General features: G+C 45.4%; 1 protein-coding gene across 11 annotated transcripts in view; it reads left to right on the top strand.

Moving 5' to 3' along the window:
• Window positions 1-16,578, top strand: part of LOC106560286 (adhesion G protein-coupled receptor B3) — a 366,901-nt gene that overhangs the window by 153,134 nt on the left and 197,189 nt on the right. For all 11 annotated transcript variants that reach the window (XM_045701052.1, XM_045701056.1, XM_045701060.1 and 8 more), the window contains one exon: window positions 2,260-2,328. In XM_045701052.1, coding sequence (XP_045557008.1) covers window positions 2,260-2,328 — 69 coding nt within the window. The remainder of the gene's footprint in view (window positions 1-2,259; window positions 2,329-16,578) is intronic.

Genomic DNA, 16,578 nt, shown 5'->3' with positions numbered 1-16,578 from the left:
CTCCATTATGCCTGTTTATTGCATCAGAGAACTCTCCCCCCTCCATCCTGTCACCCCCTCTACCTCTTTCCTCCTCCATCCTGTCACCCCCTCTACCTCTTCCCACCTCCGTCCTGTCACCCCCACCCCTCTACCTCTTTCCCCCTCCCTCCTGTCACCCCCTCTACCTCTTTCCCCCTCCGTCCTGTCACCCCCTCTACCTCTTCCCCCCTCCATCCTGTCACCCCCTCTACCTCTTTCCTCCTCCGTCCTGTCACCCCCTCTACCTCTTCCCCCCTCCATCCTGTCACCCCCTCTACCTCTTTCCCCCTCCGTCCTGTCACCCCCTCTACCTCTTTCCCCCTCCCTCCTATCACCCCCCTCTACCTCTTTCCCCCTCTGTCCTGTCACCCCCTCTACCTATTTACCCTCCCTCCTGCCTCCCACTCTACCTCCCACTCCCTCTTCCGACCCCCTCTCTCCCTGTCTCCCCTTCCCCTCTCCCTGTCTTCCCTCTCCTCCTCCCTCTCCCCTGTCTCCCCCCTCTCTCCTCTGTCTCTCCCCTGTGTCCCCCTCCCTGTCTTCCCCTCTCTCCTCCAGCTTTATTCTCTTTATTTCAGTAGGATGATGGAGATTACAGCCTAAACCCCCCCTCCTCCTCCTCCTCCTCCCCCTCCTCCTCCTCCTCCTCCCCCTCCTCTTCCTCCTCTTCCTCCTCCTCCAATAAGATCATTTCTGTCCTGAACGCTAGCTGTGTCCTGGTCGTGTGTCTGTTCTGTCGTTGTGTGGACAGACAGTCTGACGCAATGAGTACAGCTAGCGCTTGCTGCTGCATCTGTGCACTTTTGCTGTGTGTGTGTGTGTGTGTGTGTGTGTGTGTGTGTGTGTGTGTGTGTGTGTGTGTGTGTGTGTGTGTGTGTGTGTGTGTGTGTGTGTGTGTGTGTGTATTAATCAAAGTGATTTTAGAGCTGAAGAGCATGCAGCTTGGTGTTGCTGTAGTCATATACTCCTCCTTTGTGTGTGTGTGTGTGTGTGTGTGTGTGTGTGTGTGTGTGCCAATGTTAAAATGGGCACATTACCACCAGAGGGAGCATAAGCATTCAAGTAGAGAACAAGATTGTCTGTGTCACGGGAAAGGGGCCACCCCTGGGCACCACACACACACACACACACACACACACACACACACACACACACACACACACACACACACACACACACGGGAGACCAGCTGAAATATTTTTGACTCTGACTGTCAGTAGGGTAGTGGTTATTCTGCTGAGGATCATCCTAGACTCTGACTGTCAGTAGGGTAGTGGTTATTCTGCTGAGGATCATCCTTGACTCTGACTGTCAGTAGGGTAGTGGTTATTCTGCTGAGGATCATCCTAGACTCTGACTGTCAGTAGGGTAGTGGTTATTCTGCTGAGGATCATCCTTGACTCTGACTGTCAGTAGGGTAGTGGTTATTCTGCTGAGGATCATCCTTGACTCTGACTGTCAGTAGGGTAGTGGTTATTCTGCTGAGGATCATCCTAGACTCTGACTGTCAGTAGGGTAGTGGTTATTCTGCTGAGGATCATCCTAGACTCTGACTGTCAGTAGGGTAGTGGTTATTCTGCTGAGGATCATCCTAGACTCTGACTGTCAGTAGGGTAGTGGTTATTCTGCTGAGGATCATCCTTCACTCTGACTGTCAGTAGGGTAGTGGTTATTCTGCTGAGGGTCATCCTAGACTCTGACTGTCAGTAGGGTAGTGGTTATTCTGCTGAGGATCATCCTTGACTCTGACTGTCAGTAGGGTAGTGGTTATTCTGCTGAGGATCATCCTTGACTCTGACTGTCAGTAGGGTAGTGGTTATTCTGCTGAGGATCATCCTTGACTCTGACTGTCAGTAGGGTAGTGGTTATTCTGCTGAGGATCATCCTTGACTCTGACTGTCAGTAGGGTAGTGGTTATTCTGCTGAGGATCATCCTTGACTCTGACTGTCAGTAGGGTAGTGGTTATTCTGCTGAGGGTAATCCTTGACTCTGACTGTCAGTAGGGTAGTGGTTATTCTGCTGAGGATCATCCTAGACTCTGACTGTCAGTAGGGTAGTGGTTATTCTGCTGAGGGTAATCCTTGACTCTGACTGTCAGTAGGGTAGTGATAGTTCCCCTTGCATCTGTCTGTGTGTTTGTACATACATGTGTGTGGAAAGGGGCATCAGCTTTGTTTTCTTTTGATGCAATAAGAGTCAATTTAATTGACTCTATTTCCTCTCTCTCCTCCCTACAGAACTTCTTTCAAATCATCAGCAATCTCCTAGAGGAAGACAACAGGGGAAAGTGGGAAGATGCACAGCAGGTAAACATTCTGCACTGAGCTTGGTACATCATTGAATGCAGTTAAAGTGGGTGAGTGTGGTATTCTTGCAGAACCTGGTCCAGCCAGTTGAATAATATAGCAATCACCAGCACTGAGCCTGAGTTGTATCGCCAGGTTCAACTGGTCATTGTGACCTGAGTTCGTATTCCGAGTAGGAGTGCTGATCAAGGATCAGATTTGCTCTTTTGGATCATAAGATTGTATAAACAGGTGGGACCTGTTCCTGATCCTAGATCAGCCGTGAGGTACTTTTATTTAGTCACATTGTGTAATGTGTCACTGGGATGGGATGTGTCTGTAACTCTATCTGGAGGTATAATACCACCTCTGTCCACTCGGTGGCAGCAGGGAGCACAGCCACTAGAGATGACCAGTCACCATCGACTCATTCCGTCTCTCTATGATGTTTGTTCTTCTTCCCTAGAAACCCAGTCACTCCACAGCAGTCAGGGTGGAAAGGTCATTTCAAATGCTGGATTTCATAATTACAGAACCCCTGAGGAGTATTTAGCTTTATTTAGCCACATCAGAGGGATATAGCTGTGGCTAGAATGGATGTTTCTGCCTCCCTGTGCTGTTGAAAAGAAGGATGTTGCATGTATAGTCTACCTGCTAGGTATAAACAGCTACATGACTCCCATGTTAGTACATCATATTCAACGGTATGTACAGTTGATGTCGGAAGTTTACATTCACTTAGGTTGGAGTCATTAATTAAAACTCGTTTTTCAACCACTCCACACATTTCTTGTTAACAAACTATAGTTCTGGAAAGTCGGTTAGGACATCTACTTTGTGCATGACACAAGTCATTATTCCAACAATTGTTTACAGACAGATTATTTCACTTATAATTCACTGTATCACAATTCCAGTGGGTCAGAAGTTTACATACACTAAGTTGACACATTCTATTGTCATACAATTCAAAAGACAATCCTCTTGATACTGACACAATTATAATTGATTTTGTTGGGAAGAAGGACGCTCATATCGCCCTGTAGATTGGCCCACCTGCCTTCTCTGAGGCAGCAATAGATATATATATAAAACATCATGTTACTGCAAAAACAGCAGGCATCAGTCTCCTCAAGCTAAGCACAGTCACTGCCGTCAATGCAGCATTGTTTTCTCATGTTTCCCTTTCCTGTTTGCACTTCTGAAGGAGCATTTTTCTTCCAAAGCTATGATATACAGGTAACTGCCAAAATAAAGGAAACACCAAAATAAAGGAAACACCAACATAAAGATTCTTAACAGGGCGTTGGTTCACCACGAGCCAGAACAGCTTAAATGCACCTTGGCAAAGATTGTACAAGTGTCTGGAACTCTATTGGAGGGATTTGACACCATTATTCCACGATCATTTCCATCATTTGGTGTTTTGTTTATAGTGGTGGAAAATGCTGTCTGTGGTGCCGCTCCAGAATCTCCCATAAGTGTTGAGATCCGTTGACTGAGACAGCCATGGCATATGGTTTACATCGTTGTCATGCTCATCAAACCATTCAGTGATGGGGGCATTATCATCCTATGGGGGCATAGCCATGACAGGCAAAATAATGGCCTGCCCAGCATTTTAATACAGTTGAAGTCGGAAGTTTACATACAGTTAGGTTGGAATCCTTAAAACTAGTTTTTCAACCATTCCACATATTTCTTGTTAACAAACTATAGTTTTCTCAAGTCGGTTAGGACATCTACTTTGTGCATGACACAAGTAATTTTTCCAACAATTGTTTACAGACAGATTATTTCACTTATAATTCACTGTATCACAATTCCAGTGGGTCAAAAGTTTACATACACTAAGTTGACTGTGCCTTTGGAAAATTACAGAAAATGATGTCATGGCTTTAGAAACTTCTGATAAGCTAATTGACATAATTTGAGTCAATTGGAGGTGTACCTGTGGATGTATTTCAAGGCCTACCTTCAAACTCATTGCCTCTTGGCTTGACATCATGGGAAAATCAAAAGAAATCAGCCAAGACCTCAGAAAAAAATTGTAGACCTCCACAACTCTGGTTCATCCTTGGGAGCAATTTACAAACGCCTGAAGGTACCACGTTCATCTGTGCAAGCAATAGTACGCAAGTATAACACCAGCCGTCATACCGCTCAGGAAGGAGACGTGTCCTGTCTCCTTCACATGAACGTACTTTGGTGCAAAAAGTGCAAATCAATCCCAGAACAGCAGCAAAGGACCTTATGAAGATGCTGGAGGAAAGGCACAAAAGTATCTATATCCACAGTAAAACGAGTCCCATATCGACATAACCTGAAAGGCCGGTCAGCAAGGAAGAAGCCACTGCTCAAAATCCGCCATAAAAAAGCCAGACTATGGTCTGCAACTGCAGATGGGGACAAAGTTTGTACTTTTTGGAAAAATGTTCTTTGGTCTGATGAAACAAAAATAGAACTGTTTGGCCATAATGACCATCGTTATGTTTGGAGGAAAAAGGGGGAGGCTTCCAAGCCGAAAAACACCATCCCAACCGTGAAGCACATGAGTGGCAGCATCATGTTGTGGGGGTGCTTTGCTGCAGGAGGGACTGGTGCACTCCACAAAATAAATGGCATCATGAGGATGGAAAATTATGTAGATATATTGAAGCAACATCTCAAGACATCAGTCAGGAAGTTAAAGCTTGGTCGCAAATGGGTCTTCCAAATGGACAATGACCCCAAGCGTACTTCCAAAGTTGTGGCAAAATGGCTTAAGGACAACAAAGTCAAGGTATTGGAGTGGCCATCACAACACCTTGACCTCAATCTTATAGAAAATGTGTGGGCAGAACTGAAAAGCATGTGTGAGCAAGGAGGCCTACAAACCTGACTCAGTTACACCAGCTCTGTCAGGAGGAATGGGCCAAAATTCACCCAACTTATTGTGGGAAGCTTGTGGAAGGCTACCCGAAATGTTTGACCCAAGTGAAATAATTTAAAGGCAATGCTACCAAATACTAATTGAGTGAATGTAAACTTCTGACCCACTGGGAATGTGATGAAAGAAATAAAAGCTGAAATAAATCATTCTCTCTACTATTATTCTGACATTTCACATTCTTAAAATAAAACCTTAAACTGAAGTTTTACTCTGATTAAATGTCAGGAATTGTGAAAAACTGAGGTTAAACGTATTTGGCTACGGTGTATGCAAACGTCCGACTAAACTTCCGACTGTAGATTGAACAAGGAAACATCTAATGAAATCATATTTTATACAGAACAGAAATAAATTCTATTCACATTCATCAGCCATATTCTGGAACAGAAATGTGTCGGTCAGGTCCTCTCGTCTTTAACCCACAAAAATACAGATGTCAAGTATTTGTTTTTCACCAAGGATGCTGGGTACAACCTCAAGCAAGGGTTTTATGATTTTATCTGCGTGGGTTTTCCTCCTGTCACTTCTCCTGTCATCATGAATGAGTCTCTCAGGGTTGAGAGGTGGCCACTCTTCCTTCAAAAACTCCCACTTTATTTTAAGACAAACCCGCCCTGTCTCCGGCAGAGACAGCATCTCCACAGACCACTAATTTACAAAGGACATCAGCAGCTTTTGTCAACTTCCAGTGCCAAATGACTGCCTTCCAGGGAGAAAAGGAAAGGAGGGCGAAGGGAGGAAAGAGAGAGAAAGAGAAAAAGAGAGATAGAAAGAGAGAGAGAGAGAAAAAGAGGAAGAGAAAGAGACGGGGTATTTTGGATGGTTGGTGTTTTTCTTCCTTTTTCTTCTCTCTGTTTCTCTTTGATTCACCTAGGTGGTTAAGACCTTGGAGAGAGAGAGAAAGCGAGAGAGAGAAAGAGAGCGAGGAGAGAGAGAGAAGTAGAGAGGATGAGAACAAGAGGGAAAGAGAGAGAGAATGAGAGATAGAGAGGAAGAGACAGAGAGAGGGAAGGATAGAGGATGAGAAAGATAGAGGAAGAGACATAGAGAGAGAGATAGAAAGATAGAGAGAAGTAGGTAGCCTAGCAGTTAAGAGCATTGGGCCAGTAGCCGAAAGGTTGCTGGTTTGAATCCAGAGCCAACAACAATATATTTACTGAGCAAGGCGGTTAAGCCTAATGGCTCCTGTAAGTCACTCTGGATAAGGGTGTCTGCTAAATGACTGAGAAGGAGAGAAAGAGAACAGCAGGCAGTCTGCCCTCTTTCGACCCAGTCTCTGTCTCTCTCTACAAGTAGTAATTGGTGGTCCTCACTGCAGTTTCTGTCTTTTGTCTGTCGGGTCTACCACTCACTCACTCACTCACACACACACACACACACACACACACACACACACACACACACACACACACACACACACACACACACACACACACACACACACACACACACACTCTCTCTCTCTCTCACTGACACACACACACACACACTCTCACTCACTGACACACACACACTCTCTCTCTCTCTCTCTCTCTCTTTACTGACACACACACACACACACTCTCTCTCTCTCGCTCTCTCTCTCTCTCTCTCTCACTAACACACACACACACACACTCTTCTTCTCTTTTACTAACACACTCACTCACTCATCCTCACACACACACACACACTCTCTCTCTCTCTCACTGACACACACACTCTCTCTCTCACTCTCTCTCTCTCTCTCTCTCTCTCTCTCTCTCTCTCTCACACACTAACACACACACTCTCTCTCTCTCTCTCTCTCTCTCACTAACTCACTCACTCACTCACTCACTCTCTCTCTCACTCTCTCACTCTCTCTCTCACTCTCTCTCTCTCTCTCTGTCTCTCTCACTCACTCACTCACTCACTCACTCACGTTGTGTTGTCGTGTTGCCAACAAACTTAATGATGGTGTGTTGGAGTCTTGCATGGCCACACAGTTGTGAGTGAACAGGGAGTACAGGAGGGGACTAAGCATGCATCCCTGAAGGAACCCCATGTTTAGGGTCAGTGTGGTGGATGTGTTGTTGCCTACCCTCACCACCTGGGGGCAGCTCGTCAGGAAGTCCAGGATCCATTTGCAGCAGGAGGGGTTCAGTCCCAGTGTCCTGAGCTTAGTGATGCGCTTGGAGGGCATAGTGTTGTACACTGAGCTGTAGTCAGTTAACAGCATTCTCACATAGGTGTTCTTCTTGTCCAGGTGGCACAGGGCAGTGAGCAGTGCCCTATCCCACACGACTGCGTCATCTGTGGATCTGTTGGGGCGGTATGCAAATTGTAGTGGGTCTAGGTTATCGGGTAAGGTGGAGGTGATGCCGTCCTTAACTAGCCTCTCAAAGCACTTCATGATGACAGAAGTGAGTGCTACAGGGCGATATTAATTTAGTTAAGTTACTTTAGCTTTTTTGGGTGCAGGAACAATAGTGGACATCTTGAAGCAAGTGGGGATAACAGACTGGGATATGGAGAGATTGAATATGTCCGTAAACACTCCAGCCAGCTGGTCTGCACATGCTCTGAAGACACGGCTAGGATGCCATCAGGGCCGGGCAGCCTTAAGAGGGTTAACACACTTAAATGACTTACTCATGTTGGCCACGGAGAATGAGAGCACCCAGTTCTTGTGAACGGATGCAGCCTGTGTCGGCAGCTCGATGCGGGCGAAGAAGGTGTTTAGCTTATCCGGGAGCGAGGCGTCGGTGTGCTCAATGAGGCTTGATTTCACTTTTTAATCCGTAATTGTCCGGAGTCCCTGCTACATATGTCTCGTGTCTGAGCCGATGAATTGCGACTCCACTTTGTCCCTGTACTGTCGTTTTGTCTCTTTGATTGCCTTACGGAGGGCATAGCTGTTTGTAGACGTCCATGTCACCTTGCCATGGTTAAATGCGGTGGTTCATGCTTTCAGTTTTGCACATATGCTGCCATCTATCCACAGTTTGTGGTTTGGGTAAGTTATAATTTTCACAGTGGGAACAATATCCTCTATGCACTTCCTGATGAACCCAGTCACAGAGTCAGTGTACCATTTCCCACACCACGTGATCAAAACAATCTTAAAACATAGATTCCAATTGGTCAAACCAACGTTGAACAGTCCTTACCACATGTGCTTCCTGTTTAAGTTTCTGCCTATAGGTGTAGAGTAACAGAAAGCGTCCGGACTAGTGTCCCGCTCCTTGAAAGTGGCAGCTCTGGCCTTAAACTCAGTGCGGATGTTGCCTGTAATCAATGGCTTCTGGTTAGGATATGTACGCACAGTCACTGTGGAGACGAAGCCGTCAATGCACTTATTAATGAAGCCAATGACTGATGTGGTAAACTCCTCAATGCCATGGGATGAATCCCGGAACATATTCCAGTCTGTGCTAGCAAAACAGTTCTGTAACTTAGCATCTGCTTCATCAGACCACTTACATATTGAGTGTGTCACTGGTAGTTCCTGTTTGAGTTTTTGCTTGTAAGAAGGAATTAGGAGGTTAAAGTTATGGTCAGATTTGCCAAAGGGAGGGCGAGGGAGTGCCTTGTATGCATTTCTGTGCATCAAGGAGATCAAGGGCTTTGTTGCCTCTAGTTGCACAGGTGACATGCTGGTAAAATTGGGGTAAAACAGGTTTCTGTTGCCCTGCATTAAATTCACCGACCACGAGATGCGCCAACTCTGGATGTCCACTTTTTGATTTGCTTATAGCCCTATACAGCTCGTTGAGCGTGGTCTTAGTGCAAGCATCAGTTTGTGGTGGTAAATAGACAGCTATGAAACATATATATGAAAACAATCTTGGTAAATAGTATGGTCTGCAGCTTATCATTAAGTATTCTAACTCAGGCGAGGGAAAACTTGAAACTTCCTTAACATTAGAGATCGCGCACCAGTTGTTGTTAACAAAGAGCCACTCCTGCCGCTTCTTCCCCCGTCCGGTCTAGACGATGCATGGAGACGTCAGCGAGATGTATATTATCCATGTCCTTGTTCAACCATGTCTCAGAGAAACAGAGAATATTACAGTTCTTCAGGTCCCGCTGATAGGATAGTCTCGAGCGGAGCTCTTCCAGTTTGTTCTCCGGTGATTGTACGTTCCTCAATAGAAGGCGGTTTATTTGCTCGCCAACGTAGTTTTGTCAGGATAACGACTCGTCTGCCTCTTCTCTGCCGTTGCTTACTCTTTCGAGTCTGGGGGATGGCGGACACATTATGATTTTTTTTGTAAGATCAGCGTAAACAAACATAAACAAAAAACAGCAGAATTGGTCAGGAGCCTGTAAAACAGCTGCTATTCACTGCAGCGCCATCTTGTCAGCCTGCAGAGGTTAGGGTTAGAATTTGAGTCAGAGGTGGGTAGTTGAGATGAGATAATCAGAAAGACAAAGATCATGGAGGTACAGCTGGACAAGAACTCTCTCTGCCTAACACCCTTCTATCCTCTGTCTCTCAGCCTGCAGAGGTTAGGGTTAGAGTTTGGTTAAGAGGTGGGTAGTTGAGATGAGATAATCAGAAAGACAAAGACCATGGAGGTACAGCTGGCCAAGAACTCTCTCTGCCTAATCGTCCATTTTTAAACACCCTCCTATTCTCTGTCTGTCAGCCAGTAAACTGATAAAGTCACGGTCTGTTCACCCTGCTACCATCTAGCAGACAGAGCCGGTACAGGTGCAAAAACGGCTTCTATCTCCAGGCCATCAGACTGTTGATCAGCTACCTGCCTGGTACTCTGCCCTGCACCTTGAGACTAACTCCCCATGTATAGAGTCATTGAACGCTGGTCACCTCATAATCTATTTATATGCTGTTGTTTACTCACTGTGTATGTCTCTACTGTATTCTCCACATAGATCATCCTAATATACCTACTACTGTACATATCATTTTCTTTTCCAGATTCTATACTGTCTATACACACCATGTATTTATATTCTGGATTCTGACACATTCTATACTGTCTATACACACCATGTATTTATATTCTGGATTCTGACACATTCTATACTGTCTATACACACCATGTATTTACATTCTGGATTCTGACACATTCTATACTGTCTATACACACCATGTATTTACATTCTGGATTCTGACACATTCTATACTGTCTATACACACCATGTATTTACATTCTGGATTCTGACACATTCTATACTGTCTATACACACCATGTATTTACATTCTGGATTCTGACACATTCTATACTGTCTATACACACCATGTATTCATATTCTGGATTCTGACACATTCTATACTGTCTATACACACCATGTATTTATATTCTGGATTCTGACACATTCTCACTCATTGTCATTTCTTGATTTATTGTTTGGATCTTTGTTTATTTGTGTATTTCTACTGTATTTGTACTGTAGAAATTCTACTGCGCTGTTGCAGCTAGTAACATAAGCAGTTCACTGCACCTGCTATAACACCTGCAAATATGTGTACGCAACCAATAAACGTTGATTTGATTTTAACCCTATCTCCATCTTCCTCTGGGCTCCTCATCAGAAAGACATCCTTCCTCTGGGCTCCTCATCAGACATACAGCCTTCCTCTGGGCTCCTCATCAGACATACAGCCTTCCTCTGGGCTCCTCAACAGGCATACAGCCTTCCTCTGGGCTCCTCATCAGACATACAGCCTTCCTCTGGGCTCCTCAACAGACATACAGCCTTCCTCTGGGCTCCTCATCAGACATACAGCCTTCCTCTGGGCTCCTCATCAGACATACAGCCTTCCTCTGGGCTCCTCATCAGACATACAGCCTTCCTCTGGGCTCCTCATCAGACATACAGCCTTCCTCTGGGCTCCTCATCAGAAAGACAGCCTTCCTCTGGGCTCCTCATCAGACATACATCCTTCCTCTGGGCTCCTCATCAGACATACATCCTTCCTCTGGGCTCCTCATCAGACATACATCCTTCCTCTGGGCTCCTCATCAGACATACATTCTTCCTCTGGGCTCCTCATCAGACATACATCCTTCCTCTGGGCTCCTCATCAGACATACATTCTTCCTCTGGGCTCCTCATCAGACATACATCCTTCCTCTGGGCTCCTCATCAGACATACATTCTTCCTCTGGGCTCCTCATCAGACATACATCCTTCCTCTGGGCTCCTCATCAGACATACATCCTTCCTCTGGGCTCCTCATCAGACATACATCCTTCCTCTGGGCTCCTCATCAGACATACATCCTTCCTCTGGGCTCCTCATCAGACATACATCCTTCCTCTGGGCTCCTCATCAGACATACAGCCTTCCTTCTACTCCCATTTCTTTCTGGCATGCTGCTTCATATCTCATTCAAATCTCATCTCCACTGCAGAAATTACACACACACACACACACACACACACACACACACACACACACACACACACACACACACACACACACACACACACACACACACACACACACACACACACACACACACACACACACACACACACACACACACACACACACACACACACACACACACAGAGATAGCAGACCGGAAATGTGTCTGTCTGATTAGGAACCCAGAGGAGGATGGAGACAAGGTTCATTAGTTCACTGGCTGAGGAACAGAGCCCTCGGTCTGCCTAAGGAGGGTGTGTGTTTGTGTGTATGTCTGTCTAAGGATTGCCTGCCTGGTGTTAAAGAATGTGCGATTCAGGCCAAGTCTATTTAGGTATAAAGAGTTCTTCTTTGGCCAATGTGCAGTTCATCTTCACCAGACCATGAGCTGATATGACAGCCATCTGTCTCATCTACAGGATCATGGTGAAAGATGGATTCTGGACAGATGTATTTTTATGCATTATTTTACAACTAGACTATGATTTGGTGTTCTAAAAGCTAGACACAAGCAATGAACTTCAAATCATGTTATTTGTAGTACAGGAATGGCTATGATGAGTGTGGATGGATGCTGCCGTGTAATCACTGTTTCTGAGGAAACGGAGGATGAGCTGCATGTCTGTTGTAGAGATGAACATATCAGCTGTATTTCTGTTGTTTTTGGCAGTAGGAATGGTTGAGGAACGGCTGAGGAACGGTTGAGGAATGGCTGAGGAATGGCTGAGGAATGGCTGAGGAATGGTTGAGGAATGGCTGAGGAATGGCTGAGTAATGCTGAGGATTTGGCTGAGGAATGGTTGAGGAATGGCTGAGGAACGGCTGAGCAATGGCTGATGAACGACTGAGGAATGGTTGAGGAATGGCTGAGGAATGGCTGAGGAATGGTTGAGGAATGGCTGAGGAATGGTTGAGGAATGGTTGAGGAATGGCTGAGGAATGGTTGAGGAATGGCTGAGGAACGGCTGAGGAATGGCAGAGGAATGGCTGAGGAATGGCTGAGGAATGGCAGGGGAATGGCAGAGGAATGGTTGAGGAATGGCTGAGGAATGGCTGAGGAATGGTTAAGGAATGGTTGAGGAATGGCTGAGGAATGGTTGAGGAATGGTTGAGGAATGGCAGGGGAATGGCAGAGGAATGGCAAAGGAATGGCAATGGTCAAGAATTGTCTGCTTTGTCTGCAATTGTCTGCTTTGCTGTGGTTTATATCTCTGTCTTGGTCAGGTCATTACTTACCTGGTTAAATGAAGGCAAATAAGATGTCAATGCTGTGGAGAGGATGGAAGTTGTAGTACGAACGCTGTCAAGCACAGAAATACACTGTGGACAAAACATAAAGAACAACACAGACACGTGTGTGTGTGTGTGTGTGTGTGTGTGTGTGTGTGTGTGTGTGTGTGTGTGTGTGTGTGTGTGTGTGTGTGTGTGTGTGTGTGTGTGTGTGTGTGTGTGTGTGTGTGTGTGGGTATGACTGCATGTCCATCTGTATGTGTGAGTGTGTGCGTGCACGTGTCAGTAAGTATACGTGTGAGTGTGTTTGTGATTATATCAGGAGGTGTTCATTATGGGATGCCACTCAGAGCTCCTCTCTGGACTAAGACATGTCATTGCCTTGTCTGTAGAGTAGAGCTATAGCTAACTCACATGCTACTATTCTGTGTCCATGTCTAGGACAGCTACTGTAATAATGTGGCTTTTCCTTCCTGCTAAATCAAATGGTTTTTAAGTACCATTTTAACACTGTTTGAATTGCTGATTAAATTAGTATAGATCCATTTGGTACATCTTAAGGAAAATACAAAGAACAATAGAACAAAAACGATATATTGATATCATCATCAGCGCAGTAACAGTCTGCCTCACACAAATCACACAAAATGTCTGCCCCCAAATCAAGTCCCCTCTAATTACAGCTGATCCCTCTCTGCTAGATTCAGGTCTGCCAGGTTAGTGGGCCGATCTCTTCAAGGTCAACGATTGAATTAGTGTCTTAATGTGTATCAGCTGGGAGGAGACAGCTGTGCTTGCGTGCGTGTGTTGCTCTGTCTCTATCCATGGTCCTGAATGCTTCCTTTGCATTCTCTCTGACACTGATGGCTGGTCCCTAAGGACAGACACACTGCCCTGTCCTGAGCAATCACTCTCGAGTGGTCACTAGACAGTGTGCTTTTAAAGGGTAGTCTCTAGCTCTACAGTGGTCACTAAGCAGTGTCTTTTAAAGGGTAGTCTCTAGCTCTCCAGTGGTCACTAGACAGTGTGCTTTTAAAGGGTAGTCTCTAGCTCTCCAGTGGTCACTAGACAGTGTGCTTTTAAAGGGTAGTCTCTAGCTCTACAGTGGTCACTAGACAGTGTGCTTTTAAAGGGTAGTCTCTAGCTCTCCAGTGGTCACTAGACAGTGTGCTTTTAAAGGGTAGTCTCTAGCTCTCCAGTGGTCACTAGACAGTGTGCTTTTAAAGGGTAGTCTCTAGCTCTCCAGTGGTCACTAGACAGTGTGCTTTTAAAGGGTAGTGTCTATCTACTAGCCATGTCCTGCTCTGTCTGGGTGTCTGTCTCAGAGGTTCACTGTCTGATAATGCAAAGATCAATACATGCTGACAGATGTCTAATTTGAACACTGCCCTGACCTGTGCAATCACTTTTAGTAGGCATTAGGCAATGCCTCCTTTTAAAAGGTACTAGTATCTACTAGAAAGTAGCCATGTCCTGGTCTGTCCCCTTTTAAAGGTTACCAGTATCTAGTAGCTAGTATCCATGTCCTGGTCTGTCCCCTTTTAAAGGTTACCAGTATCTAGTAGCCATGTCCTTGTCTGTCCCCTTTTAAAGGTTACCAGTATCTAGTATCTAGTAGCCATGTCCTGGTCTGTCCCCTTTTAAAGGTTACCAGTATCTAGTAGCCATGTCCTTGTCTGTCCCCTTTAAAAGGTTACCAGTATCTAGTAGCCATGTCCTGGTCTGTCCCCTTTTAAAGGTTACCAGTATCTAGTAGCCATGTCCTGGTCTGTCCCCTTTTAAAGGTTACCAGTATCTAGTAGCCATGTCCTTGTCTGTCCCCTTTTAAAGGTTACCAGTATCTAGTAGCCATGTCCTGGTCTGTCCCCTTTTAAAGGTTACCAGTATCTAGTAGCCATGTCCTGGTCTGTCCCCTTTTAAAGGTTACCAGTATCTAGTAGCCATGTCCTGGTCTGTCCCCTTTTAAAGGTTACCAGTATCTAGTATCTAGTAGCCATGTCCTGGTCTGTCCCCTTTTAAAGGTTACCAGTATCTAGTAGCCATGTCCTGGTCTGTCCCCTTTTAAAGGTTACCAGTATCTAGTATCTAGTAGCCATGTCCTGGTCTGTCCCCTTTTAAAGGTTACCAGTATCTAGTAGCCATGTCCTGGTCTGTCCCCTTTAAAGGATACCAGTATCTAGTAGCTAGTAGCCATGTCCTGGTCTGTCCCCTTTTAAAGGTTACCAGTATCTAGTAGCCATGTCCTGGTCTGTCCCCTTTTAAAGGTTACCAGTATCTAGTAGCTAGTAGCCATGTCCTGGTCTGTCCCCTTTTAAAGGGTACCAGTATCTAGTAGCCATGTCCTGGTCTGTCCCCTTTTAAAGGTTACCAGTATCTAGTAGCCATGTCCTGGTCTGTCCCCTTTTAAAGGTTACCAGTATCTAGTAGCCATGTCCTGGTCTGTCCCCTTTTAAAGGTTACCAGTATCTAGTATCTAGTAGCCATGTCCTGGTCTGTCCCCTTTTAAAGGTTACCAGTATCTAGTAGCCATGTCCTGGTCTGTCCCCTTTTAAAGGTTACCAGTATCTAGTATCTAGTAGCCATGTCCTTGTCTGTCCCCTTTTAAAGGTTACCAGTATCTAGTAGCCATGTCCTGGTCTGTCCCCTTTTAAAGGTTACCAGTATCTAGTATCTAGTAGCCATGTCCTGGTCTGTCCCCTTTTAAAGGTTACCAGTATCTAGTAGCCATGTCCTGGTCTGTCCCCTTTTAAAGGTTACCAGTATCTAGTAGCCATGTCCTGGTCTGTCCCCTTTTAAAGGTTACCAGTATCTAGTAGCCATGTCCTGGTCTGTCCCCTTTTAAAGGTTACCAGTATCTAGTATCTAGTAGCCATGTCCTGGTCTGTCCCCTTTTAAAGGTTACCAGTATCTAGTAGCCATGTCCTGGTCTGTCCCCTTTTAAAGGTTACCAGTATCTAGTAGCCATGTCCTGGTCTGTCCCCTTTTAAAGGTTACCAGTATCTAGTAGCCATGTCCTGGTCTGTCCCCTTTTAAAGGTTACCAGTATCTAGTAGCCATGTCCTGGTCTGTCCCCTTTTAAAGGTTACCAGTATCTAGTATCTAGTAGCCATGTCCTGGTCTGTCCCCTTTTAAAGGTTACCAGTATCTAGTAGCCATGTCCTGGTCTGTCCCCTTTTAAAGGATACCAGTATCTAGTATCTAGTAGCCATGTCCTGGTCTGTCCCCTTTTAAAGGTTACCAGTATCTAGTAGCCATGTCCTGGTCTGTCCCCTTTTAAAGGTTACCAGTATCTAGTAGCCATGTCCTGGTCTGTCCCCTTTTAAAGGTTACCAGTATCTAGTAGCCATGTCCTGGTCTGTCCCCTTTTAAAGGTTACCAGTATCTAGTAGCCATGTCCTGGTCTGTCCCCTTTTAAAGGTTACCAGTATCTAGTATCTAGTAGCCATGTCCTGGTCTGTCCCCTTTAAAGGATACCAGTATCTAGTAGCCATGTCCTGGTCTGTCCCCTTTTAAAGGTTACCAGTATCTAGTAGCCATGTCCTGGTCTGTCCCCTTTTAAAGGTTACCAGTATCTAGTACTGCCATGTCCTGGTCTGTCCCCTTTTAAAGGTTACCAGTATCTAGTAGCCATGTCCTGGTCTGTCCCCTTTTAAAGGTTACCAGTATCTAGTATCATAGCCATGTCCTGGTCTGTCCCCTTTTAAAGGTTACCAGTATCTAGTAGCCATGTCCTGGTCTGTCCCCTT

The sequence above is a fragment of the Salmo salar genome, chromosome ssa18, assembly GCF_905237065.1.
Source record: "Salmo salar chromosome ssa18, Ssal_v3.1, whole genome shotgun sequence".
NCBI classification, from domain to species: Eukaryota; Metazoa; Chordata; class Actinopteri; order Salmoniformes; family Salmonidae; genus Salmo; species Salmo salar.
The sequence above is the reverse complement of the archived record's forward strand: the minus strand, read 5'-3'. Positions and strand labels throughout refer to the sequence as shown.